The 21,489-nt window shown below is 39.5% G+C and overlaps 7 protein-coding genes across 10 annotated transcripts; 1 reads left to right on the top strand and 6 right to left on the bottom strand.

Moving 5' to 3' along the window:
- LOC104787515 (late embryogenesis abundant protein 31-like) lies at positions 1,718 to 2,919 on the top strand. The gene is made up of 3 exons (XM_010513122.2): positions 1,718 to 2,106; positions 2,192 to 2,497; positions 2,590 to 2,919. The coding sequence occupies exons 1-3, from the start codon at positions 1,789 to 1,791 to the stop codon at positions 2,752 to 2,754; spliced, it is 789 nt and encodes a 262-aa protein (XP_010511424.1). The 5' UTR covers positions 1,718 to 1,788; the 3' UTR covers positions 2,755 to 2,919.
- LOC104787498 (probable prefoldin subunit 2) lies at positions 2,955 to 4,466 on the bottom strand. Of its 3 annotated transcripts, none has more exons than XM_010513101.2 (2): positions 4,347 to 4,466; positions 2,955 to 3,565 (listed from the first exon to the last, which is right to left on the bottom strand). In XM_010513101.2, the coding sequence occupies exon 2, from the start codon at positions 3,543 to 3,545 to the stop codon at positions 3,099 to 3,101; it is 447 nt and encodes a 148-aa protein (XP_010511403.1). In that variant the 5' UTR covers positions 3,546 to 3,565; positions 4,347 to 4,466; the 3' UTR covers positions 2,955 to 3,098. The 3 variants fall into 3 exon arrangements, with proteins under 3 accessions (XP_010511403.1, XP_010511409.1, XP_010511413.1); XM_010513107.2 differs by having other exon boundaries at positions 2,955 to 3,558; XM_010513111.2 differs by having other exon boundaries at positions 2,955 to 3,555.
- On the bottom strand, positions 5,905 to 8,390 carry LOC104787482 (putative inactive cysteine synthase 2). Of its 2 annotated transcripts, none has more exons than XM_010513089.2 (11): positions 8,298 to 8,390; positions 8,097 to 8,154; positions 7,886 to 7,995; positions 7,760 to 7,817; positions 7,403 to 7,666; positions 7,183 to 7,320; positions 7,053 to 7,104; positions 6,759 to 6,838; positions 6,599 to 6,658; positions 6,365 to 6,445; positions 5,905 to 6,222 (listed from the first exon to the last, which is right to left on the bottom strand). In XM_010513089.2, the coding sequence occupies exons 2-11, from the start codon at positions 8,136 to 8,138 to the stop codon at positions 6,130 to 6,132; spliced, it is 978 nt and encodes a 325-aa protein (XP_010511391.1). In that variant the 5' UTR covers positions 8,139 to 8,154; positions 8,298 to 8,390; the 3' UTR covers positions 5,905 to 6,129. The 2 variants fall into 2 exon arrangements, with proteins under 2 accessions (XP_010511391.1, XP_010511384.1); XM_010513082.2 differs by having other exon boundaries at positions 8,097 to 8,151.
- LOC104787470 lies at positions 8,427 to 9,938 on the bottom strand. Its single transcript, XM_010513063.1, has one exon. It carries the CDS (start codon positions 9,651 to 9,653, stop codon positions 8,673 to 8,675), a length of 981 nt encoding a protein of 326 aa, XP_010511365.1. The 5' UTR covers positions 9,654 to 9,938; the 3' UTR covers positions 8,427 to 8,672.
- Positions 9,988 to 12,420, bottom strand: LOC104787459 (FRIGIDA-like protein 4a). Its single transcript, XM_010513052.2, has 3 exons — positions 11,385 to 12,420; positions 10,875 to 11,050; positions 9,988 to 10,790 (listed from the first exon to the last, which is right to left on the bottom strand). Exons 1-3 carry the CDS (start codon positions 12,289 to 12,291, stop codon positions 10,281 to 10,283), a joined length of 1,593 nt encoding a protein of 530 aa, XP_010511354.1. The 5' UTR covers positions 12,292 to 12,420; the 3' UTR covers positions 9,988 to 10,280.
- Positions 14,438 to 18,939, bottom strand: LOC104787443. Its single transcript, XM_010513032.2, has 3 exons — positions 17,929 to 18,939; positions 15,880 to 16,190; positions 14,438 to 15,041 (listed from the first exon to the last, which is right to left on the bottom strand). Exons 1-3 carry the CDS (start codon positions 18,831 to 18,833, stop codon positions 14,686 to 14,688), a joined length of 1,572 nt encoding a protein of 523 aa, XP_010511334.1. The 5' UTR covers positions 18,834 to 18,939; the 3' UTR covers positions 14,438 to 14,685.
- LOC104787451 (imidazoleglycerol-phosphate dehydratase 1, chloroplastic) lies at positions 18,968 to 21,272 on the bottom strand. The gene is made up of 8 exons (XM_010513043.1): positions 20,959 to 21,272; positions 20,743 to 20,864; positions 20,473 to 20,577; positions 20,284 to 20,376; positions 20,100 to 20,174; positions 19,920 to 19,982; positions 19,691 to 19,800; positions 18,968 to 19,434 (listed from the first exon to the last, which is right to left on the bottom strand). The coding sequence occupies exons 1-8, from the start codon at positions 21,206 to 21,208 to the stop codon at positions 19,407 to 19,409; spliced, it is 846 nt and encodes a 281-aa protein (XP_010511345.1). The 5' UTR covers positions 21,209 to 21,272; the 3' UTR covers positions 18,968 to 19,406.

The following is a 21,489-nucleotide window of genomic DNA, read 5'->3' as shown; positions in this document are numbered from 1 at the left end:
CCGCCTCTGAATAACAATTGGAGAGGCATTGGAAGCGGCTCTCAAGACCGCTGGAAACAAACCGGTTGATCAGAGCGACGCAGCAGCGATTCAAGCGGCGGAGATGAGAGCTTCTAGAACAAACGTCATTGCTTTTGCTGGAATCGCCGCAACAGCTCAATCCGCAGCGGATCACAACGCTACTGTAGATCGTGACGAGAGAAAAATCAAGCTCATTGATGTTTTGACGGTTAAACTCCAACTTCAAAACATGTTCATCAAATGTTTTGTGTGTTTTTTTAACAGTGTCTAAAATGTTTTCGAACCGGATGGATTATAGGGTGCTGCCGAGAAGTTACCGGCAGATAGAGCTGTGACGAGGCAAGATGCGGAGGGAGTGATGAGCGCCGAGATGAGGAACAACCCTAAATTGTGTACTCACCCTGGTGTTGTAGCCGCTTCGCTTACCACCGCTGCTAGGCTTAACGAGAGGGTCGATATATGACAAGACAAATCCGGCGAGAAGAGGAGTATGACAACACTTAAGAAACCTTAGTTTGTGATGTAAAATCGTCTTAGCTTTTGGTCTTGTGACAGAGACTTAAGTCTAGCTTTTGTTTGTGTCATCTCAAGACTCTCACAACTTAAAGTAGCCTTGTGATGTAAAAGCTTTTGAAAAAAGTGGTGACGTAGGTTTAAAGTTTAAATGTTTCTTTAGCCCATATGTGAAAATCCGGCGAGGAGAGGAGCTTGTGATATAAAATCGCCTAGCTTTTGTTATTGTCTTCTTTTCCTTAGTTCTGTTTAGAATGGAAAAAATGGAGACTCTAACTGTAGTTAAAAGTCTTTCTTTAGCTGATTTTGCTTCGAGAATGGAACTGATTTTGTAACATTTCAAACATCTGAGCTTTAATGAAAAACCCACAAAAAAAGATAACAACAAAAGGCCAAACGAAAAAGAGAGTTCTACAGGCAACTCCAACAAGAACACCTTGACCATTAACCTTCATTCTTATTACCTTCTTCACATTCTGTAAGATCTTTCTTCTTCTTCTTCTCCAGTGTCTCGTATAGCTTCTATAAAACCTTTTGTATCCCTTCCTTGTTGCCTTGCACAGCTGAGCAGCCTGAGCAGCCTGAGCTGAGAGCAGCCTGAGCTGAGAGTACCTCTTTATAATGGTTCTCTCGACCAGAACACCTACTATGATCATATCATGCGGAATGATTTCCTCTATTGATCAAGAGAGGTTGCATCTCAAGTTAAATTATAGAGTAGATTTGGCTTTTCTCTGATCACATGGCTCCGTAGATATTCAGGACATCTTGCTCATTCTTTCAGGTAACCACTTTCAGATTTGCTGCCCATTGCTTGATGTATATAGATATCCGAGTAGTTAGGGAAAGTTTGTGATTTGTGAGTTTGCCAGACCGACAAAAATTTGTTCTTTGACTTCAGACATATTGGTGACTTCTGTTTCCAACCTTTTCTTACCTTTGTCTTAAAATGGAAACGTGTCCAATGTTAATACGATACTTGTGGTAAACTAGTGTTTTAAATTACATGACAAAATCCTTATCTAATTCATATAAGCCGTCTCATCTTGCTATAAACTTGGAAACTGGCACGTGTGTCTTAGTCTCACGACATTGACAAGTGTCAAAGTCTCACAATGTTGGTATCACACTCATGCAGCTCCCTTTATTATATACTCCATATCTTTTTATTTTTTTGACATTAATATACTCTATATCTCTAGGAGCTGTTTGTATCGTAACACATAAACAGAACAGAGCATAACAGCATAAGAAATGAGTCAAGAAGAGCAACCACATAGGCCACAAGAGCCAGTCAAATATGGAGACGTTTTCGAAGTCTCCGGTGAACTCGCCGATAGGCCCATAGCACCTGAGGATGCAAACATGATGCAAGCAGCGGAGACACGTGTGTTCGGTCACACTCAGAAAGGCGGTGCAGCTGCCGTCATGCAGTCTGCAGCCACCGCGAACAAACGTGGTGGCTTTGTCCATCCAGGTGACACAACTGACCTCGCCGTCGAACGAGGTGTCACGGTGGCACAAACAGACATCCCTGGTGCACGTGTCACAACAGAGTTCGTTGGTGGACAGGTCAACATAACTCGTGTCCAAAATTACATCCTCTTTTCTTATAATCATTCTTCTGTTTAGTAACGTGAACATTGTTTGTTATTAGGTCGTTGGACAATACGTTGAGCCAAGGCCTGTGGCGACTGCTGCAGCTACAGCCGCAGAAACGTTGGGATTGAACTTACAAAGTGCCATAACGATTGGAGAAGCATTGGAAGCGACTGTGCAAACAGCTGGAAACAAACCAGTGGATCAGAGCGATGCAGCTGCGATTCAGGCGGCAGAAGTTAGAGCTTCTGGTACTAATGTCATTGCTCCCGGTGGAATCGCCGCTTCAGCTCAATCCGCAGCCAATCACAACGCTACCGTAGACCGTGAAGAGGATAAAATCAAGCTCATTGATGTTTTGGCAGTTAAGCTCCAACTTCAGAAACAGTTTCCTCAATGTTTGATGTTTTCTTCTTAACAATATCTAAATGTTTTTGAACCGGATGGATATGCTAGGGTGCAACGGGGAAGTTATCCGCGGATAAAGCTGTGACGAGGCAGGATGCTGAGGGAGTTGTAAGCGCTGAGCTGAGGAACAACCCTAATCTGTCTACTCATCCTGGTGGTGTGGCAGCTTCTATTACCGCAGCCGCTAGGCTTAACCAGAAAGCTGATATGTGATAAATCAGGCTGTTGAGAAGTTCTGTCCTTATGTGTTTTCTCACAAAATAGGGAACTTGTGATGTAAAATCGTTTTGGTTCTGTTGTTCAAAAAAGTCCAATGATATAATGTTAGTATGGAAAAAAAAACTCACTTCCAGTTTTAAAAGTTGAGACCTTTCTTAAGCTGATTGCTTCATCAATATCTAACACAACTGATCTACATAAACATGACGATTCTCCCAGTCTACTAGTTTTGTAACATTCCAAACATCCTTTTCCAGAAGCTCATGGCTTTTTTTTTATAACAAAAAGGTCCCAAAAAGAGATACAACAGTAAAACAAAACGCCAAAAAATATGAGTTTTACTGGCTCGAACTAGCAGCTCCAACAAGAACACCTTGAGCATTACCTTCCTTCTTGTTACCCTCTTCCTTGTTATCATCCTGCTTCCTTATCCTGATCTTATACTTAGCTTCAAACTCCGTAAGATCTTTCTTTTTCTTCTCCAATGTCTCGTATAGCTTCTTCACAACCTCTTCGAGCCCTTCCTTGTTGCGTTGCACAGCTGGGAGTACCTCTTTGATGGTTCTCTCGACAAGAACGCCTCCTATCATGCGGAAGCATTTCCTCGATTGGTCAAGAGGCTGAATGGCGTTGATAACCAGAGAGTGTTCACTCACTTGCATCTCGAGTTCGGTTATGTTGGAGTAGATCTGGCTTAGCTCTGATCTCATGCCTTCATAGACGTTCAGAACAGCTTGCTCATTTGGTGGCTCTCTTAGACCACCACTTCCAGATTTGCTAGCCATTGCTTCGATCCTACTACGAACTTAAAAGTTAAGTTCAAGAAATCAGGAATTGCTTTGAAGAAAAAGAGAACAACTTAATTAAGATGCTCAAAACAACACTCAAAGAAACATTTGCATCCAACAGAACTACATATTGTAACAACAAAATCAGTAGTTCCCTGAAACTGTCAACCACAAGGAAGCTCCAAAACTCAATTCAATATTCTTTCAAGAAGTTTATAAATGCAAAATACAAGGTTTTCATCAGATCAGAGATCAATCCTACAACTAACCCATCACCACCATATAACATAAATACAAGAACAATCATGCCCTTTGTGTGTAGCCATCACTCATCAGATCAACACTACAAACAAACCTTGAAAGCGAATCTAAACACTACTGCATCTGCATTTAACCCAATCACACGATAGCATATTCACCAAATCCACTTACACAACTAGAAGAAACCAACACAGAACATTGTAAAGTATAGAAACATACTACGAATACTCCATCCTCAAACTATGTTATTCCAGAAGATTCAAGCATAGAAACGATGTAAAAAGACCAGTTTTTGAAACTAGGGTTTCGATGTCAATGATATTAACTCCACCCAAATGATTCCATAACTAGGGTTTATGTTTCCTTGAATAATCTAGGTTTCTAAAATAGTAAAAAGCTTGATCGGGATCGAAGAAATTTTCTAAAATCCCAGAACCTAAATTATGATTACTTCAAGATCGATATCGACACAAACCTTAAGACCCACTTGAAAGAATAAAAAAAAAAACATCAAAGAGTAACAAAAAAAAAACTTACTTTAAGAAACAAAACCACACGAGGAAGAAGATCGAAGACGCTTTGGCTATTTGAGAGGAAACAATCGAGAGGAAGATGGAAGCAAACGCGGCGGAGAGAGAGAGAGTGAAGGAAGAAGAAGAAGAAGAAGAAACAAAAGGGTTTGGTTTAACTCAATTAGACCCGGTTCACAATTTAAATCAGAAATAACTGAACCGGTTTACGAATTATCAAAACCGAAATTTTATTACTTTAGAAAAACGGAGGAGGGATGGGTGTACTCCGAGTGATTGTAGACTGTACGTACAACATACTCATCAGGGTTCATGGACAGCTCCAAAACGGTTTGATCAAATGATGGTTCAGCAGATGTGAATTAAGGATTAATGAACCGAAGGTAAACCGGGAGATAACCAAAGGAATCGGAGCCTCTCCATGCATGTTTATTTGGAGAGTCAGAAGAAGAAACGGGTGGTGGCATTTTTGATCGAACATCCTCCACTTAAGTCTCTCCGTAGATGGCGTTCATGAGTGACTCAGACGAGGAGGCGATGATTATGGCGAACAAGCAATCTATACGTCTCTTCGAGGAAGCCGCTGGGGATAAGACGACTTGGAACTTGAACGCTAGTGAAGAAGGCGCAGGCGCAGATGCCACAATTTTGCAGCATCCAGCGGCGGAGGGGTCGAAGTCACACCTCGAGTGAGTAACTAACGAACTAATGGATTTCTCATATATGTTATCAAATTCATTATATTAATTTGATCTCTCAGGATTCAAGGCCAGCGACGAAGAAGACCTCGTCGTTCAAACAGGCAAAGGGATTCCAAACTTTCAAAACCGGCCAAGGGGTCGTCTGAAGTTGGTGGTGGTGAGATGACTTAAACTTTGAAGGTTAGCGATGGAGATGCCAAATCACAGGATAAGATGACTCCTACTTCGGAGGAGCTTAATATCGCGCACGAGGAACTATTCAGCTTCCTGAAAGCAACAATGTTGCAGAAGCCAGCAGCAGTGGCCAAGGCGTCTAAATCAAAGGATTCTTTTACCATAGAGCTCGAGTAATAAACTAACAAATGACTGAACCCAAAAAAAAAATCATCTTTTTATGTTGACTTTGACTTGTTGTTGACGCTATCAAATATTTCTCTCAGGTCTCAAGGACGCCAGGAGATAATCAATATGTATTTCAGGTATCAAATCCGGTGGAGACCTCCTCATCCAAAGCGAAGGGCTTCCAGGCATTCTAAGCCGGCTGTGAAGGGCTCCAAATCACAGACTTTGATGAAGGAGGTCATCAACGCTAGCGACGGAGATGCGGAGCCTGAGGAGGAGATTGTTTTGAAGCAACCAGTGGTGAGGATGGTGGTGAAGCCCTTGGCACCCACGGTGTTCGCTAGTGACTCAGACTAGGATGAGGGGAGTATGACTTCCATCTTTCAACACCTCCTAGCTAGGTAATAGAGGCAAATGATTCATCTATCTACATTGACTTGATGCTATATAATACATATATCAGAATGTATAAAATATTCAATCATCTTTCCTAAGAGGGTAAGAAGAAGCTGCAGCCTTGGCAATGAGCTCTGCACCACTTATTTTGACTGAATTGGTGATTTTTTTATGGCTTTTTATTAAGTATCCATGTTGTGGTCCTCTTGTGACTGTCTAGTTTTGCACAAATATTCAGAAAGTAACGGATTGTTCACAAAAGCAGACGAAGCTACCTTTGAGTCATTTATTTGGTATATCCAAGTCCAATCAAAAAGAAGATTCGCTGGAAGGAAAGATAAACACATCAGATTAGGGCTCAAAGGTCATCTTCTCTGCCTCTTTCCTTGTTGCATCAAACTGTACGGTCGATAGGTATCTTTCACCAAAACTCGGGAATACCACCTGAAAAACATTCAGTTTTGCACCTCTTTGTTATCCAAAGAAAGACTCTAATGCTTCCATGAGTTCACTGTTTGTTCTGTTTTCGGGTTTTAGACAAACAAAACTAGAGAGGCAAATTTCTTAAGCTTTGGATAAATCTTACCACTATAAGCTTCCCAGCATTTTCTGGCTTCTTCGCAAGTTTGATTGCTGCCGCAGCTGCTGCCCCAGATGAGATTCCCACCTATTAGTAACACAAAAATGTGATAACCCCGATCAAGAAACTGTGTGTTTTCAAGGTGATGTTTGAATCTTTGATGGTGAGGATATAGTTGAACTAAGCTGCCATTATTGGCTTAACAAAGAACTCTGATGAGGTAAAATATGAAGTACTCACTAACAGACCCTCTTCCCGAGCAAGAAGCCTTGCCATGTCAATGGATTCTTCACTTGAAACCTGCGTAAGCGTCACAAAACAATAAGAAATGTGTGGTCTCGTCGTCCATACAGTGATGTTTTGGAGGCAGCAAGTTGACATTGGTATGAAATGATCTTACCTGAATAACTTCATCCATAAGATCAACATCCAATATGCCTGGAATAAAACCAGCACCTATACCTTGGATTTTGTGGGGTCCTGAGCATTTTTAATAATCAAACACAGTGCAAGTGTTAGGCTGAAACCAATTGAATTTTGATATGATATTCACTGATGAAAAACACTAAAACTTTAGAAGGACCTCATATTGAACACTCAGGACTCTTAAGAGGTGAGGAACATACAAGAAGATAAAGTGTGCCAAAGAGTTCTCTATTGAGAATTTAGATAAATAAGATAGAATGTAACACACCTGGCTTTCCACCTGACAAGATGGGGCTTTCAACGGGCTCGACACCATACAACTGAAAGATGAGAAAACAAATGGGACAAGTTTTGAGTTTACTAAGAACGTTCTGATTGTATGAGTGAGATAAGTTCACCTTTATGTTTGGGTTCTGTTCCTTGAGATACTTGCCAGCACCTGTTAAGGTACCACCAGTACCAATACCAGAAACAAAGCCATCAACTTTTCCACCACAACCTTTCCATATCTCAGGTCCAGTAGTCTCATAGTGAATCTACAATGAACATACACAATATTATGTCAAATTAAGTAACTCGATTTGGATCCACTAAGGGGTTCAAAATATGTATTAACACCTTTGTGTTGGCAGGATTCTCAAACTGTTGAAGCATATAACCATTAGGCGTTTTCGCCAAAATCTCCTCCGCCTTTGCAACAGCTCCTTTCATGCCTTTGGCCGGATCAGTAAGAACCAGCTGAGCTCCAAATGCTAAGAGAATGATTCTTCTCTCTATACTCATTGAAGCTGGCATTGTGATAACAAGCTTGTAACCCTTTGCAGCAGCTACAAATGCCAATCCAACTCCAGTATTCCCACTTGTTGGCTCAATCAACACACTCTAAAGTAAAAAAACACAATATCAAAATATCAGAAAATTAAATCAAGAAAAGAAGAATCAGATATGATAGCTTCCATTAAAAAAAGAACAGACCTCTCCTGGTTTAATAAGACCCTTAGCTTCTGCATCAGCAATCATACTATAACCAATTCTGCAAACAAAAGACACAAAGTATTGCTTCTTTTGTCGCAAACAAAGCTTTGGACTTTTTGGAAATACCTGTCTTTGACGCTAGAGCATGGCTCCATCATCTCGAGCTTAGCAGCAACATGGCCAACACAATCTTTAGTTACTTTGTTTAGATATACTAACGGAGTGTTCCCAATTAGCTGCCCCCAGAATAATCAAAAACAATTAAAATTTATATTAAAAAAAAACAATTTACTGACATGGAATAGTTAAACAAGCAACAAGAGTCTTGGAGCTTTACTTCAGTAACATCTTTGGCGATTTTAGGAGTCCATGAAGCCATGTTTCAAAGATCACTGCTTAAATTATCACAAAAGATAGATACAAATTGTTAAACATCAAACTCCTTGATATGAATACCACAATTTCAGAGTAAAACATACAAAAGTAATCATTATCTGAAAAAGATCTCATAGTCATAACAGATGATTGATATAAATACCAGAATCGATCAAATCACTGGTGAGTCGTGAACAGATGTTGATGGATGGGGCTATGGAAGAACAAAACTTTGACCCGACGATAAACGTAGAAATGAAACTGATGATAACATTTTAAGGCTCCATACCTAAAAACAGAAACATATCTTACATTCCCCTTTGACTAATTCAACACTTATATAAACTTTAAATCATTGTTTGTGACACATTCTATTTTTAACTAGATGTGTAAAGTGATCATTAACCGTGGTCTGGGTACTAAGAATACTTATATTAATGTAACTGAATCACTGTTTGGTACAACTTAGATGAAAATGTGGAGGAGCTCGAACATTCTTGGAGTCTTCTTCTTGAGTTTTCTAAGGAGAGAAGAACCACTATGTTAGATGATTAGTCTTCTTCTTGAGTTTCCTCTGCTTAAGCTTCACTTTAACATTAACACCATTCTCAATAAGAGCTTGAAGCACAACCTGAAGCTTACCTTCAATTTTATCTCCTTTCCTAGGAGTATATATAACATCATGTATGTCATCTTCCAAGCTTCTTTGAGCAAGGACTGCCCCAACCGCAGCACAAGCTTCAGCGTTTCTAGTCGAACCAAGATCGAACTTCATATCTTTCGAAATAGAATGAGCAACAGTGACAACTTTACTAGTCACCCTGTGAATCACACATGCTCGAACCGAGGCCTTTGAGATGTATATATCTAAGCAAAACGGGTAGTGAAAAGGTGCTGTGAGTTGGTTAAACGTAAACGTTCTTTCTCTCTTCTTCTCAGCTCCTGCATTATAAGGATGATCTGTTTCGCCGGTAAAAGAGTTGATCATCGGTTCATTTCTCTTCTTGTATTCCTCACGAACTTCCTTCTTCTTCATCTTTGTTTCTTCTTCTTCTTCTTCTTCTTGGTTTTGCTCTTTTCTTGCGTTCTTGTGTTGATTCTTGCGGTGGAAGTCATAGTTGTATTCCTCGAATTCTTTTGAACCTCGATCTAGCTTGAAGAAAAGATCACCGCGGATTCTCATATTATCGATTTCATCATGATCATGATCCGGATTGTCTTCATCATCAAGCATTGTTGTTTCTCTTCCTTGTTGTATTGTAAAGGGTGAGTTTTTAGGAGTGTTGTCAGCTTGGTATTGTCTCCAGGCTTGTGATAAAGATGATGAGACATGCCAAGACTCATCATCCACAGTTTCTATACCACAGCCACTCAAACCAATAACGTTTTCACCCACTGAATCTTTTTCCCCAGTTCCGCTATTGGAGAATCTCGATGAGAAACAATATGATGCTGGTCTTAAAACGGAGGTGGAATCCAGCAAACGGAGACAGTTTCTTCTCAAAACCGTAAAAGCCATTGAAGGGAAAGAGACCAGTTCTGCAATCGTTGATGGAAACTAAACGGTGAGGTTTCACAGAGACAAATCGTCGAACACCTGGTGTGCAAGGTTTGGTAAAACGAACTTCTCACGCACTTGTCACTAGCTGTGTGACTTGTATCGACAGAGTCTCCAACAAAGTGGTGGGTATCGCAAACCTAGCCCGACGAAGAAGAAAAGCAATTCATCAGATTCAAAGCAATGATCTTTCGAAAGAACCAATAGGGATCAGGGACAACTGAGAGTATCGGAGACTAAGGAGATCGGAGAAGTAAGTGACAAAGAGAAGTTGTCATTTTGATTAAAACAGAAAGATAAAGTTGTTGACTTAATATTAGACATTACAAAAGCTTAGAGTTTTGTTTTTTTAATATGTAAGTAATAAACACACCAGAGATATTATAAGCTAAGTTACTAAGAGAGAAAGGAGACTGTTAGGCTTGGAAGAGATATTACAGACAAAAACAACGACGTAGAAAAAGACAAATTTGCAAGAGCCAGAGCAGAGAGAGGACACCAGAGTAGGTAACTTTTGTCACGGTATCAGTTATGTTGTTATTACCATCTTCTTCCCTTCTTGTTTTGTTGTCACGCTGTCTCTAAAATTCAGTAGTAATGTTGCTGATGGTGGAATTGGTGGTGTTGATGATGGTGTGGGTGGTAAACCGGAGGAGCTGGAGCAGGAACTGGACCACTGCAATAACCGTTGTAAGCTGGGTAACCAATAGGTGAGCCTTGGTATGAGGCCGGGATGATTTCGGGAGAGTATGGATATGCTGGGCTCCTGTTGCTGTAGACAGTTGTCGGTGGGGATGGGTAAGCTGCTGGTGAAGCGTATTGAGGAGAGTGAGAGGGTGATCTGATGAATGGGAAGGAAGAGACGTATGCGTTTGTGATACGTCCGGCTTTCGCTGGTGGCATTGGACCGTTGTAGCTGGCACGGGTTCTCTTGTTTGCAGGAACAGCTGCTGGTTTTCTCTTCTCGGTTTTGGTCTTCTCTAGCTGGTCCAAGCGCTTCTTGAGGTTCTCTGGAGGGAACTCTTCCTCGAGTTTGTACTCTTCTATGCATTTCAAAACCGCCTTAAGTGCTGACTGCTCCTTGCGCGCCACGAGATGCTTTGGAAGAGGAAGACATTCAATATTAGAGATTCACAAATAAGAGGGTTGGTTGCAACAGAAATGAATGAAATGAGTAGATACCGTAGCTCGGCCAGTGCTGCTAGAGTCCTCCATGATAGAAGCTGCTGACTTCTTTGCGTCCCTTAGATAGGCTTTGAGCAAAGGAACAGGTGGGAACTTATCCACAAGGCCAACTTCATAAGTAAAATGAACAGCATCCAGCTGTTGTCCCCTGCTGATTAATTCTTCAATCATATCTGTGGACAGCATCAACAACTCATAAGCTCAAATATTATAAAACAAGATACAGAGAGAAAAGGGTTAAACTTCACACAGCTTATGATCAGTTCTAGTCAATTACTACACATTGTGCCACTAATGTCTCAAGACTTCACCACAGTTTACACTTTATACTAAACAAAGTTTGCCAGAAATTCTCCACACAACCTTAAATTTGAACTAAATAACATCTAGATGAGCTAAACTCTCAGTAAACTCCATACAAGAAGGCAATAACAAAGCCAAATGTGACCTCACAATGAGCATGGTACAGGATAAAAACCAAAGGAGATGAGAGCTTAAGAGGGTTACCAGGCATTTGATCACCCAAACCAACAGAAACAGCAAGCTTAGGCATCTGTTTACGCCAAGCAGATCCAACAACAAGCTTTCTATACAAAGCAAGATCTTCACTTCTAACAATCCCAAACGTAACAAGATGCTGAAGAAACGTATGAACATCAGGAGTCTTCACATTCTCAATCCTTCCTCTCTCTTCCAAGCTCTTCTTCCAAGTCTCAGCAATCTCCTTAGCCTTCTCCTCAACGCTCGGTGTAACAAGCAGCCTCGATTTCCCAATCACAGGATCAACCATTACAGGTGTTAAACTCTCGAGAATCACCACACAAGCCCATCCGTAATCATTACTCATCTTCTCTTCTCTTTTATCCACCGGAAAAACCTCAGATATCGCTTCAAGCACTAACATCGCCGGATCCACACAATCCCCCAACGCCGCCGGAATCTTCGACCGGAGATTCTCCAACTCCTTCTTCCTCGCCGTCACAAAGTTCCAGAATCCTCTCGCGTCCATTTTAAGACAGAGAGATTTCAGAGCAGAGAGAAGACCTTCTTCATCATCAACCTCGCCGGAATCATCATTAGCACCATCACCATCTCTAGCTTTCTCTAGCGATTCAAGAGCAGCTCTAGCTCGTTCCCCAACTTTCCCAGCTACGATCTCAACGCTGTGGTCGATCGTAACCTCCCTGCGTTTCAGTGACTCGAGCGAGGTCTGAGTCTGGTTATCTAGGGTTTCAATCATCTGCTTCAACGCCTCCGATTTTTTCATGAGGTTTTGCTCTAGAGAAGTGAAGTGATCGGAGAGCTCTTGCCATAGGAGAGTACAGCTCGTCATCAACGAAGTCTGTTTCTGAAACTCCTCGAAACTCGGCTGAGCTAACTCAGTCAACTCGCCTGGATCGGGGACTGACCCCATCGCCGGAAATCTTTTGAACCTCCTTTCGGATTCGATTGATACAGAGCAGAGAAAGAATCAAAAACTCAAAAGAGAGAGAGAGAGAGAGAGAGAGAGAGAGAGAGAAATTGCAGAAACCCTAGAAATGGCAAAAAAGCAAAGAGAGGAAGAAGATAAGAGACAAAAGAAACAGTGTGTGACGTGGACAACTCATAAAAGCGACACGTCTCGGTGGAGTCTGATTAAAGGCGCGATTATTACATCGCTTCTTTCTACATTGCGCCAAGTTATGCGTAGGTTATTGTGAAAAATGGCGTAGGATAAAAGGTATTACTTTATTTTATATTTACGTATAAAGAAGAAGAAGAAAAAAGGAAAGGTGAAAGAGATAAGTGGGGGAAGCCCCACTGACCACCACCACCACATGCGTTGAGTCGGAAACCAGTGAAGCATTGTTGGGTAAAAATTATAAATACGGAATTGAATAATAAAAACTATAAAGTGTTTAAAAAAATGTTTGTTATATAATTAAATATGAAATTATATTGTGTAGTTGTAAACTTGTGTATTGTAAGAAGAATAAGAATGGCATGTGTTTTGAACAATGAAAAGGCTGTAATGAATCAGAGGGCACGCGTGATATAATCAAAATCTTTGGACCGAAGAATATATTTTGTGTGTTTTCTTGGAAACGTGATAATTAAGCAACCCACATAGCAAGAACATTTTTGTGCTTATATTTATATTAATTTTGCTAATCTGCGTACATGTCTTGTGATAGAGAGAATAGACAGAAGGATAGAATAAAACGAAATTCAAATTTTGATATGTTTAAAGCGCTATTGCTTTTTTTTTTTTGTGTGGATATGTACAAAATGTTAAACGGGACAATGACATATAACACATTATTGAGAGGGAGAAAAATATCCTTTTAACTCGGTCGACATCTTGCTACTAGATTATCATTTTATAATTATATATTAAAAAGTTACAAAGACATTACAAAAAAATTTAGAATGAGATGAAATATGAAACTGATGGCTAAAAATTTATCTTATAATTAAAATGGGTCCGTAATGGCTGACTATACTACAAATGACAAATCAACCGCCGTTTACTGTTTTCGCTTTACGGAAAAAAGTGAGAAAGAAATTTGAAAAATGTGAGGGAGATTGATAAAATCGAATTCAAAAGGGATACTGATTTAATTTTCAGGCAATTGATTTGACCTGAGAGTCTAGCTAGTCTTATAGTAATATGATTATGACATTGCACAATCAAGATTCAAGAGTCTTTTATATATATATATATGGTTAATTTATAGTGCTTGTAACTCTCTATCCAAGTACTTTGTCCTACATAATAGTACAATTATAAAATCGTATCCTAATTGTTATGATAGTGGCCAGACTATGATCCTATAAATTATATTAACACTCAGTACCGGAACAATGATCGTGTTTGATTACTTGATAAAAAAAAAAGTTTTGAGGTTTCTTATCAAAACTGAAGTTGACCAAACCCCATTGATCATACATGTAAATTGGTAAAAAGCCAAAGAAAGAACCAAAGATTTGAATGAATACACAAAATAAAGTTTGTCAGAACACACGAAAGTAAAGGAAAAAAATCGTCAATGCTTTACACCTAACTTGTAAATTAAAAGTCATTTTATATAAAGACTAAACAAAATTTATATAGTGGTTACCAAAAGTCCCCCACAAATATACAGTGCCCTCTTATCTTATGTTTTTGTTTTCATCCCAATTTTATAGTTTAAAATATATATATATATATATATATATATATATATATATATATATAATCAATAAGCTACTAGAGTAAATTAAACATCACCATTATTGTCACCAATCTAAGGTACTCAAAAGTATAAAGCTATCACTCACTAACTCAATGTCATAGATATCTATACATACAAAGGAACTAAAGGCACCATTGTTTGGTTCAATACTCCAATTTTCATACGTGTTTCTTCTATTTGTTTATCCAGTTAGCCAAACAATACGCAAACAGTCATAAGAGTGCATGTGAGTAAGCAACAAACACTTTCATTGGCTGCCTAAAAGCCTAAAGAACAAGCAGGAATCACTACACTATAGGAGGACATAAAACATAGAAAGAAGGGAACACAAAAGAATCAGGGACATAAAAAACATCAAGCACTTGAAGGCTTGAAGCTTGTATATATCAGGTTCAACCCATATTAGTCTCTATGCAATATGAACACTGAATCAAAGGATCAAAGAAACCACGACATTCAGTAAATAAGTAAAACACCAAACTTTTCTTTCCTCCTTTTGAGTTTTTGAGCGTGTGACTAAAGGATCCAGACTCAATAGCCAATAAATACCTCGAAAGTAAAGTGTACCTTTTGGGGGATAATAGAACCGTGATTTACTTTGTTCCCGTGAGTTCTCTAAGGCTCTCAATTGTGGTCTTCTTCTTTGTCTCCATATCGACTTTGTCCAAGTCTGCTACGGTCGCAAGATAGCCATAAAGGATTCTCTTTTTCTCACCCGTCCTCCCATCAACCTCGACAAGACTCTGGTTTTTCTCATCATCTTTGCTTGGAGTGAATGGTTGTATTCTACCCCAACTCTTACGCCCACGGTTCGTCTTCTCAAAATGTTCTGCCATTCTCATAGCTTCCCTGAGCCCTGAATCGTCACCCGAAAACTTGAACAGGGTAATTCCCAAATGACCGTCTCTTCCATACAGTGACTTTGATTTCCCACCAGTGAGTCCTAATTCTGTAAATATATACATATAGACATCAAAATGAAGGCAGAATTGTGTCATCAAGTGTTGTTACCTGACATAGGCCAATAACTAGATACGGTACTTGCACAACCATCATTAGACTAATCACATTTCGATTTTGAAACCTACTACTACAAACCCGAAGTTCTGAAACTAGATGCTGAGATTCCTAAAGAAAAGGCCGGGAAAATGGTGTCCCAACAAAGTTCCGTTCAAGAAGATTAAATACTTCTTAGACCATTGTTGCCTAGATTCTGATATTGTAAGGTTTTGAAATCAAAGCTCAAACCAGAGTAAGACATTATTCTACAGTAAATAAGAGCAAATTTAATTTACAAAATCACAGAGAAATATTGGGGAGAAATGGGAAGGGATCTAAACAAAGTGAAGGCTTTTGCCTAAGAAGGAATGTCAGATGATAATAAAATCTTGTTACGTTCCAGAGTCTTACTTATAATACATGTTGGGGCATTCTTCTAGTGTTAGCAATACAAAGAGAAGGGTTTGGACCTTGACCTTTCTACTGAAAGATCAACGAGATGATTATTGTTGCACAAAGTCAGGGATAACAAAGGGATGTCAGATCATTAAGAGTATTGATTGTATCCAGGAATCATCTTTAAAGCTCTGGGTCGAAACCTAATTGATGAAGATAAACTACTGTACAAACACATCTCTAAATGGGAAAGGGGGAAAAACGAAGAAGAGAAAAGTGAGCAGAGAAATCTAAGGTATGGATTAACCAATGCAAGATTCATGAACTGTGCCAGAAGGTTCTAAGCCGGTATGTAAACGCAAGAATAAGGAATGAAAGGCCGCATGCTATACCTCTGATGATTCTGTTATCCATTGTTTTGTTTCCAAAGCCTTCCATGCGCCCTTCTTTACCCTTTCCTGTACTGGTATTATGAACAATAACATGAGGTGGCCAAATAATCAGCTGGGCCTGATTGATTGCTGCCTCTTCAGCAGGTAGATTCTGGTATGCCTTTGTATTATCAGGAGCCTTTGTGAAATTCCAACCCATCAATACACAGAGAGCTTTGTGTAGGCCTAAGTGATGCACGCGTGAGCTAGCATCATCAGAATAGTATGTGTGCATTACCAAACTATGTGTATCCTGGACGTCTCTAGAAGACCTGTGTTTTAGCATAATTCGAATTGGAAACACTCATTTAGATTCACCACAAAAATACTCCATACAGTTGTCTGAGGTATTAAACTCAAGAAAATCAGAATCATGCAGTTAAGACCCTTCAATGTGGAGACTAAGACTACTGAATATACACACTTAAATAATTGCATGTCCAAAGCCACATCCACATATCAAATTAGTAGGCAATCAACAAGAATCAAATGTAGATGGAATGACCCAATTTTAAACTTAAGCTAAGACTAGCGGTAATAAGTGATGCACAAATAACATATAAACATAAAGAAAAATCACATAAACCTCTGCACAATTATGAGGAGTACCATCATAACGTAGCAGAAGGTTTGAAGAATGTTAAAGATAACAACGATGGAATGAAAGAACTTCATCATTAGCTTTCTACATCCAAACAAGCTTATCTGTGACACAAAAGAGCTTTCCACATAGATAGTAGCTACTAAAGCCTACTAACCAAGCATCCTTGACATTGATTAAAATGGTCATCATATTTGACCATTTACTCATCATGCCAAATTAATTAACAAACTACATCTAGTCAAAGAACTATAGAATTAAATATCTCAAACCCCTAAAGAGATATGAATATAAAGTCGACCAACTTAAAATGCTGGATTCACAAAAAAAAAGTCCAAAAATCAAAAGCACAAGCACTGCAGACGAGTAAAGAATGCTAAGCAGTAGCACACGCTCAATACCAGATACGTGGTTCAGATAGTTCATGATCTGACCATAAGCAACTAAGCAACTAGATTAAACGGAAAAAAATGCGCAACTCAGATTCCAAGTTGGTTTACTACTGATAATAGAGAGCTGATTTGAAGGTCACCCAAAAATACAAAGAACTGAACGACGATTAGAAAAACAAAAAAGCAACTACTTAATTGATATTTATTCAAAATATCTATCAGCACGCTAATTCTACACAACTGCAAGAAACTACCATTATGTTGTATTCAGAAGAAAAATAAGCATGGATAAGGCAAGGACTTATAGGTTGAGTCGAGATATACAGAAAAACACTGAAAAAGCTGTGGAACAAAGACCAACAAATAATACCATTATTCTAGCAGAATCTACTGGATCAATCAGAATTTAAGCCTAATGCCTAGAGGCTGCGGTATATAAACACCCACAACCTTTTGCTCCTAAGGCAAGCCAAAAAAGTAACTGCAAAAGAGCAGCCACGGGAGTGGTAGGTACAAAGAAATTGAGAACTAAGTTAAATGATACCTAGTATCTAAATAAAACAGTTAAACTAAAATAATCTAAGAGGCTTATCGACAGGCAATGAACATCAGTCATTATATATGAGTAATCTATAAAAGTATATGAAAGTTAGCGCATTGTTAAAGCAAGAATTTCAGTAATGATAAATACGTCGTAACAGAGGAACAAAATCGCTGTGAAGCAAAGACCATTCAACAGCTTATCTAGTAAGTTGAACACATTTTGCTACAAACACAACCATTAAAGCATGTCAATATAAGTTTAATACTGTAAACAATTAATATAACGACCTAATAATTATACATGTCAAGGTATATTACTGTTCCCTCTTACTTTCTTTATGTTCATTAAGCGTTCTAAGCCATATAAGACCAATTAAAGCAACCATCAAGAACAAGGTAACTAGAGTTTCCAACAAAATCAAACTGAAACGAAGAAAAAAACAAACACAAGAGACAGATTGAAACCCATCAAACCTGCCACAAACGAGACACTGAAGCCGCCCTTTTCTCCCGTTCTCCACGTAGTTCTTCTTCTCAGCCGTGTCCTCGAAAACTCGCTTAACAAAACTCAAAAAAGATTTCTTTAGTGCAACCTGGTCAACCTGGAGACCTCCACTTTCATGCCTACTTGATCCAGTCCTCATATGCTTAGCTGCTCTACCATCTTCTCCGAACTGACCACTCGTACCAGCCATAAGTGAGTGATCATTAGGATTCGCATAATGCATAAACTGTTGTCTGTGCCTCATCATATCAGCAGCCCTCTCGTCTCTCCTATCAAATTCTTCCTCCCCTGGATACTTCCGTTTCATCGACCCTTCAGGACGATCCCAATGCTTCCTCTGATCTCGAAACTCTTCCGGATGAAAAGGAGGGAATCTCCCAAATTCCGGTCGGCTAGGAGGAGGAAAATTCTGGTAATTAGGAGGAAGCGCGAAGTAGGAACGGACACTACCATCAGCGAGAACAATCGTGCGTCGCTCCAGCATGTGAAAATCATAAGTAGGTGGAGGAGGAGGGCCAAGTGCTGCCGCCGCCGCAGACGAATCAGGGAAAGGAAACGGAGCCGTCGCCGCCATCGGCCGTGAAGATGTTGGAGCTGTTGGATTTGGATGATTCGAATTATATTGGTTCGGTATCGGAGCTAGCTTAGGTGATGGATTCGGCCTCGGGAGCTTCTTATCGGCGATTTTCTGGCCGCCCGTCGTCGGTTTGCTTTCTTTGTTGTTGTTGTTACTTGTTCCGCCGTCGTTGTTGTTCGAATTCCAACGAGATTTACGATTCTGTGAAGAGGAAGCAGCAGCGGTGGGAGCTGAAGTTGCCGGGGGTTTGTTCGTCGATGGTTTAGCGTTGTTGTTGTTGTTGTTGCCACCGACCATCTTCAATGGCCGTGAATGATGACACTGTAGCTGCTATGGAAGAATCGTAAAGCGAAGGTTACCAAAAGTATCGAGCGTCAATAGAGAGAGAAGAGTTTAGGGATTCGATCAAATCAGATCATTGAAGCCGAAGGAGACGGAAACATATTCTCTATAGTCTGGGATCTTGAAACGATGTCGTTGTGGTGTCGTTAAAGTATATAACTACCAAAAGAAAAAAAGAAAAAAAGAAAAAAAGAAAAAAAAAACGAACGCAGTCGTTTTGCCAAATATAGAAACAGAACACTGGATTGTAATTTACAGTCTTCTTAACGTCACAGTAAAAGTTCCTCGGTTGATATAGCAATGGTGAGCGATCTAAAACACTCTCCAACAACATACTACTAATACAAAAGATGAGCCCATCATCTTCTGAAACTGTGTGATCTTCATTTTGGCTCTTCGCACTTCTGCAATGGAACAGCAAGATCCAACAGGATTGACATTTGGCAACGTATGAAAACTGACTATGGGTTCATGAACTCGACGATGAAGTGTGAATCTGGGAAATGTCTTGGGCGTTTTGCTCAGCTGTCAAGACCGTGACAAGACTCCTTTTGAACTGCAAATGCCATAAACCACCACACATCAAGCGTTTTCCGATGATATACATTCTTTACATCCCAAACAATAATCTCTCATCAAGACAAGAAAGATACATCCTCAGGATCCACAAAGGGTATATGCTTTTAAACAGAAATTTGATTGGATAGTTCAAAATAATTTCTCTTTTTTGACGTAATGAATCTTGCATTATATATGATAATTGTCCCTAGTGTGAAATAGAATGTGGTGGAAGATAACAGGAAAAGTCAAACCTTGGTATCGTCCCACCGCGGCGTGGATCATCCTCTGTTGCTTGTCGTAGAGCCCTGGCAAAGGCCTTAAAGGTAGCCTCTATTATGTGATGAGAATTTTCACCAGCAAGCTGTTGTAACAAACAAATTTTTTCAAAGCTGTCAAGAAATGGTTTCCAAACAGATGATAGAAGAAACACATGAAATTGGATGATTTTGTTTTGCTTTTGGGAGATTGGAATCACAGTACCTGCCGGATGTGAAGTGTCATACCAGAAGTATTCACCAACGATTGGAAAAAGTGCTCCACCAACTACAAACAGAGAAGTTTACAATATTCGACTTTAAATTTCAGTGTTCACAAAAGAATTAAATAACACATTTAGATTTAGACCCAAATGAGGAAAAACTCCAGGAGTGAAGAAAGAACCTGAGTGTCGTATGTTCCAACTCTCTGGGTTGGAATCTTCAAGTTGTAACCAAGATATGGTCGACCAGACAAGTCCTGCAAGAAATATGTGTTCACTATAAGCAGCAGGCAAGTCTGTGGGTAATGCCTAGTAATGAGAGAATAAACAAACACAGATGCAAGCAAAAGTTTCACAATTTCATACCAGGGAAACATGTATAAGCGCTTCATCAAGCGGAGCTGTGAAGTCACCAAACCGGTTAATACCTTTACGCTCACCAAGGGCCTTTAACAGAGCCTACAGAAGACAACATACGGTATCTCATAGGTCAAATACGAACCGAGAATACGGCTGAAAGAACTACACAGGGAAAAGAAGATCAGCAACACTCACTGTTCCAATGGCAAGAGCTATATCTTCATTACTGTGATGATCATCGATGTGAACATCACCAGTAGCTCTAACGTGCACATCAAACAAACCATGCGAAGCAAGTTGCTAAACCAAGACCAGGACAAGTAGTGGAAAACACACAAACATTAATCAATCAACACTCCAATACCAAATCAAAACAATTCTCTTCACATGGAAACTGAAGCAATCAAAATCCAATAAATCCAAAGGCAAAAAAGGTGATAACTTTGAAGATAAAAGAACACTTACATCTAACATATGGTCAAGAAAAGGGATACCAGTAGAACTATCTGCAACTCCAGTACCATCTAGATTAATCTTCACTGATACATTCGTTTCCTTTGTTACTCTCTTTACTTCTCCAATTCGAGCTGATTGAGAGAAAAAACAATAAAATACTAATAAACAAGTATTCAACGATGAAATGAGTTTTCAATCTCAGCCATATCTATACCCAAAACTTACCTAATGCTATAGAAGGATAAGAATTGGTTGCCTGGGAAACGTTCTCACTGAAAGAAGAAGCGCAGGAGATAGATTGGCGAATCGGAGATTGAGATTTCATCCGCAAAAATCGAGGAAGCGAAGATGAAGAAGAAGAAGAAGAAACGAGCATCGCTCTACGAGGAAGTAAATCTTTAAACACGAGCTTAGGTCTGAGAAGTTGAGATGAAGAGTGGCTAAATATGGCGGAGGAGGAAGACGACAGCTCCATTTGTTAGCGCCGGCTTAAGGAAGAAGAAAGACTCACAGGAACGAACGATTAACCAGAGACGATGACTTTGATTCTCCCTTCCTCCTCCTTAGCTAATTCAGAATCTTAACCGACCCGGTACATTTGAACCGGAAAATGATTTAATTCAGTTATTTTAACCGTAACGCAAATTCCACTATAACCGGTCCAACGCCAAACCATGGATGGATCAATGGAAAAACACTGTCAAGCCTCAAACGGATTTAATAAACTTTAGTAAATAATCATTCAAATTAAAATTC

Source organism: Camelina sativa, chromosome 1 (genome assembly GCF_000633955.1).
Source record: "Camelina sativa cultivar DH55 chromosome 1, Cs, whole genome shotgun sequence".
In the NCBI taxonomy this organism is placed as follows: Eukaryota; Viridiplantae; Streptophyta; class Magnoliopsida; order Brassicales; family Brassicaceae; genus Camelina; species Camelina sativa.
This window is presented reverse-complemented; position numbering and strand designations above follow the sequence as displayed.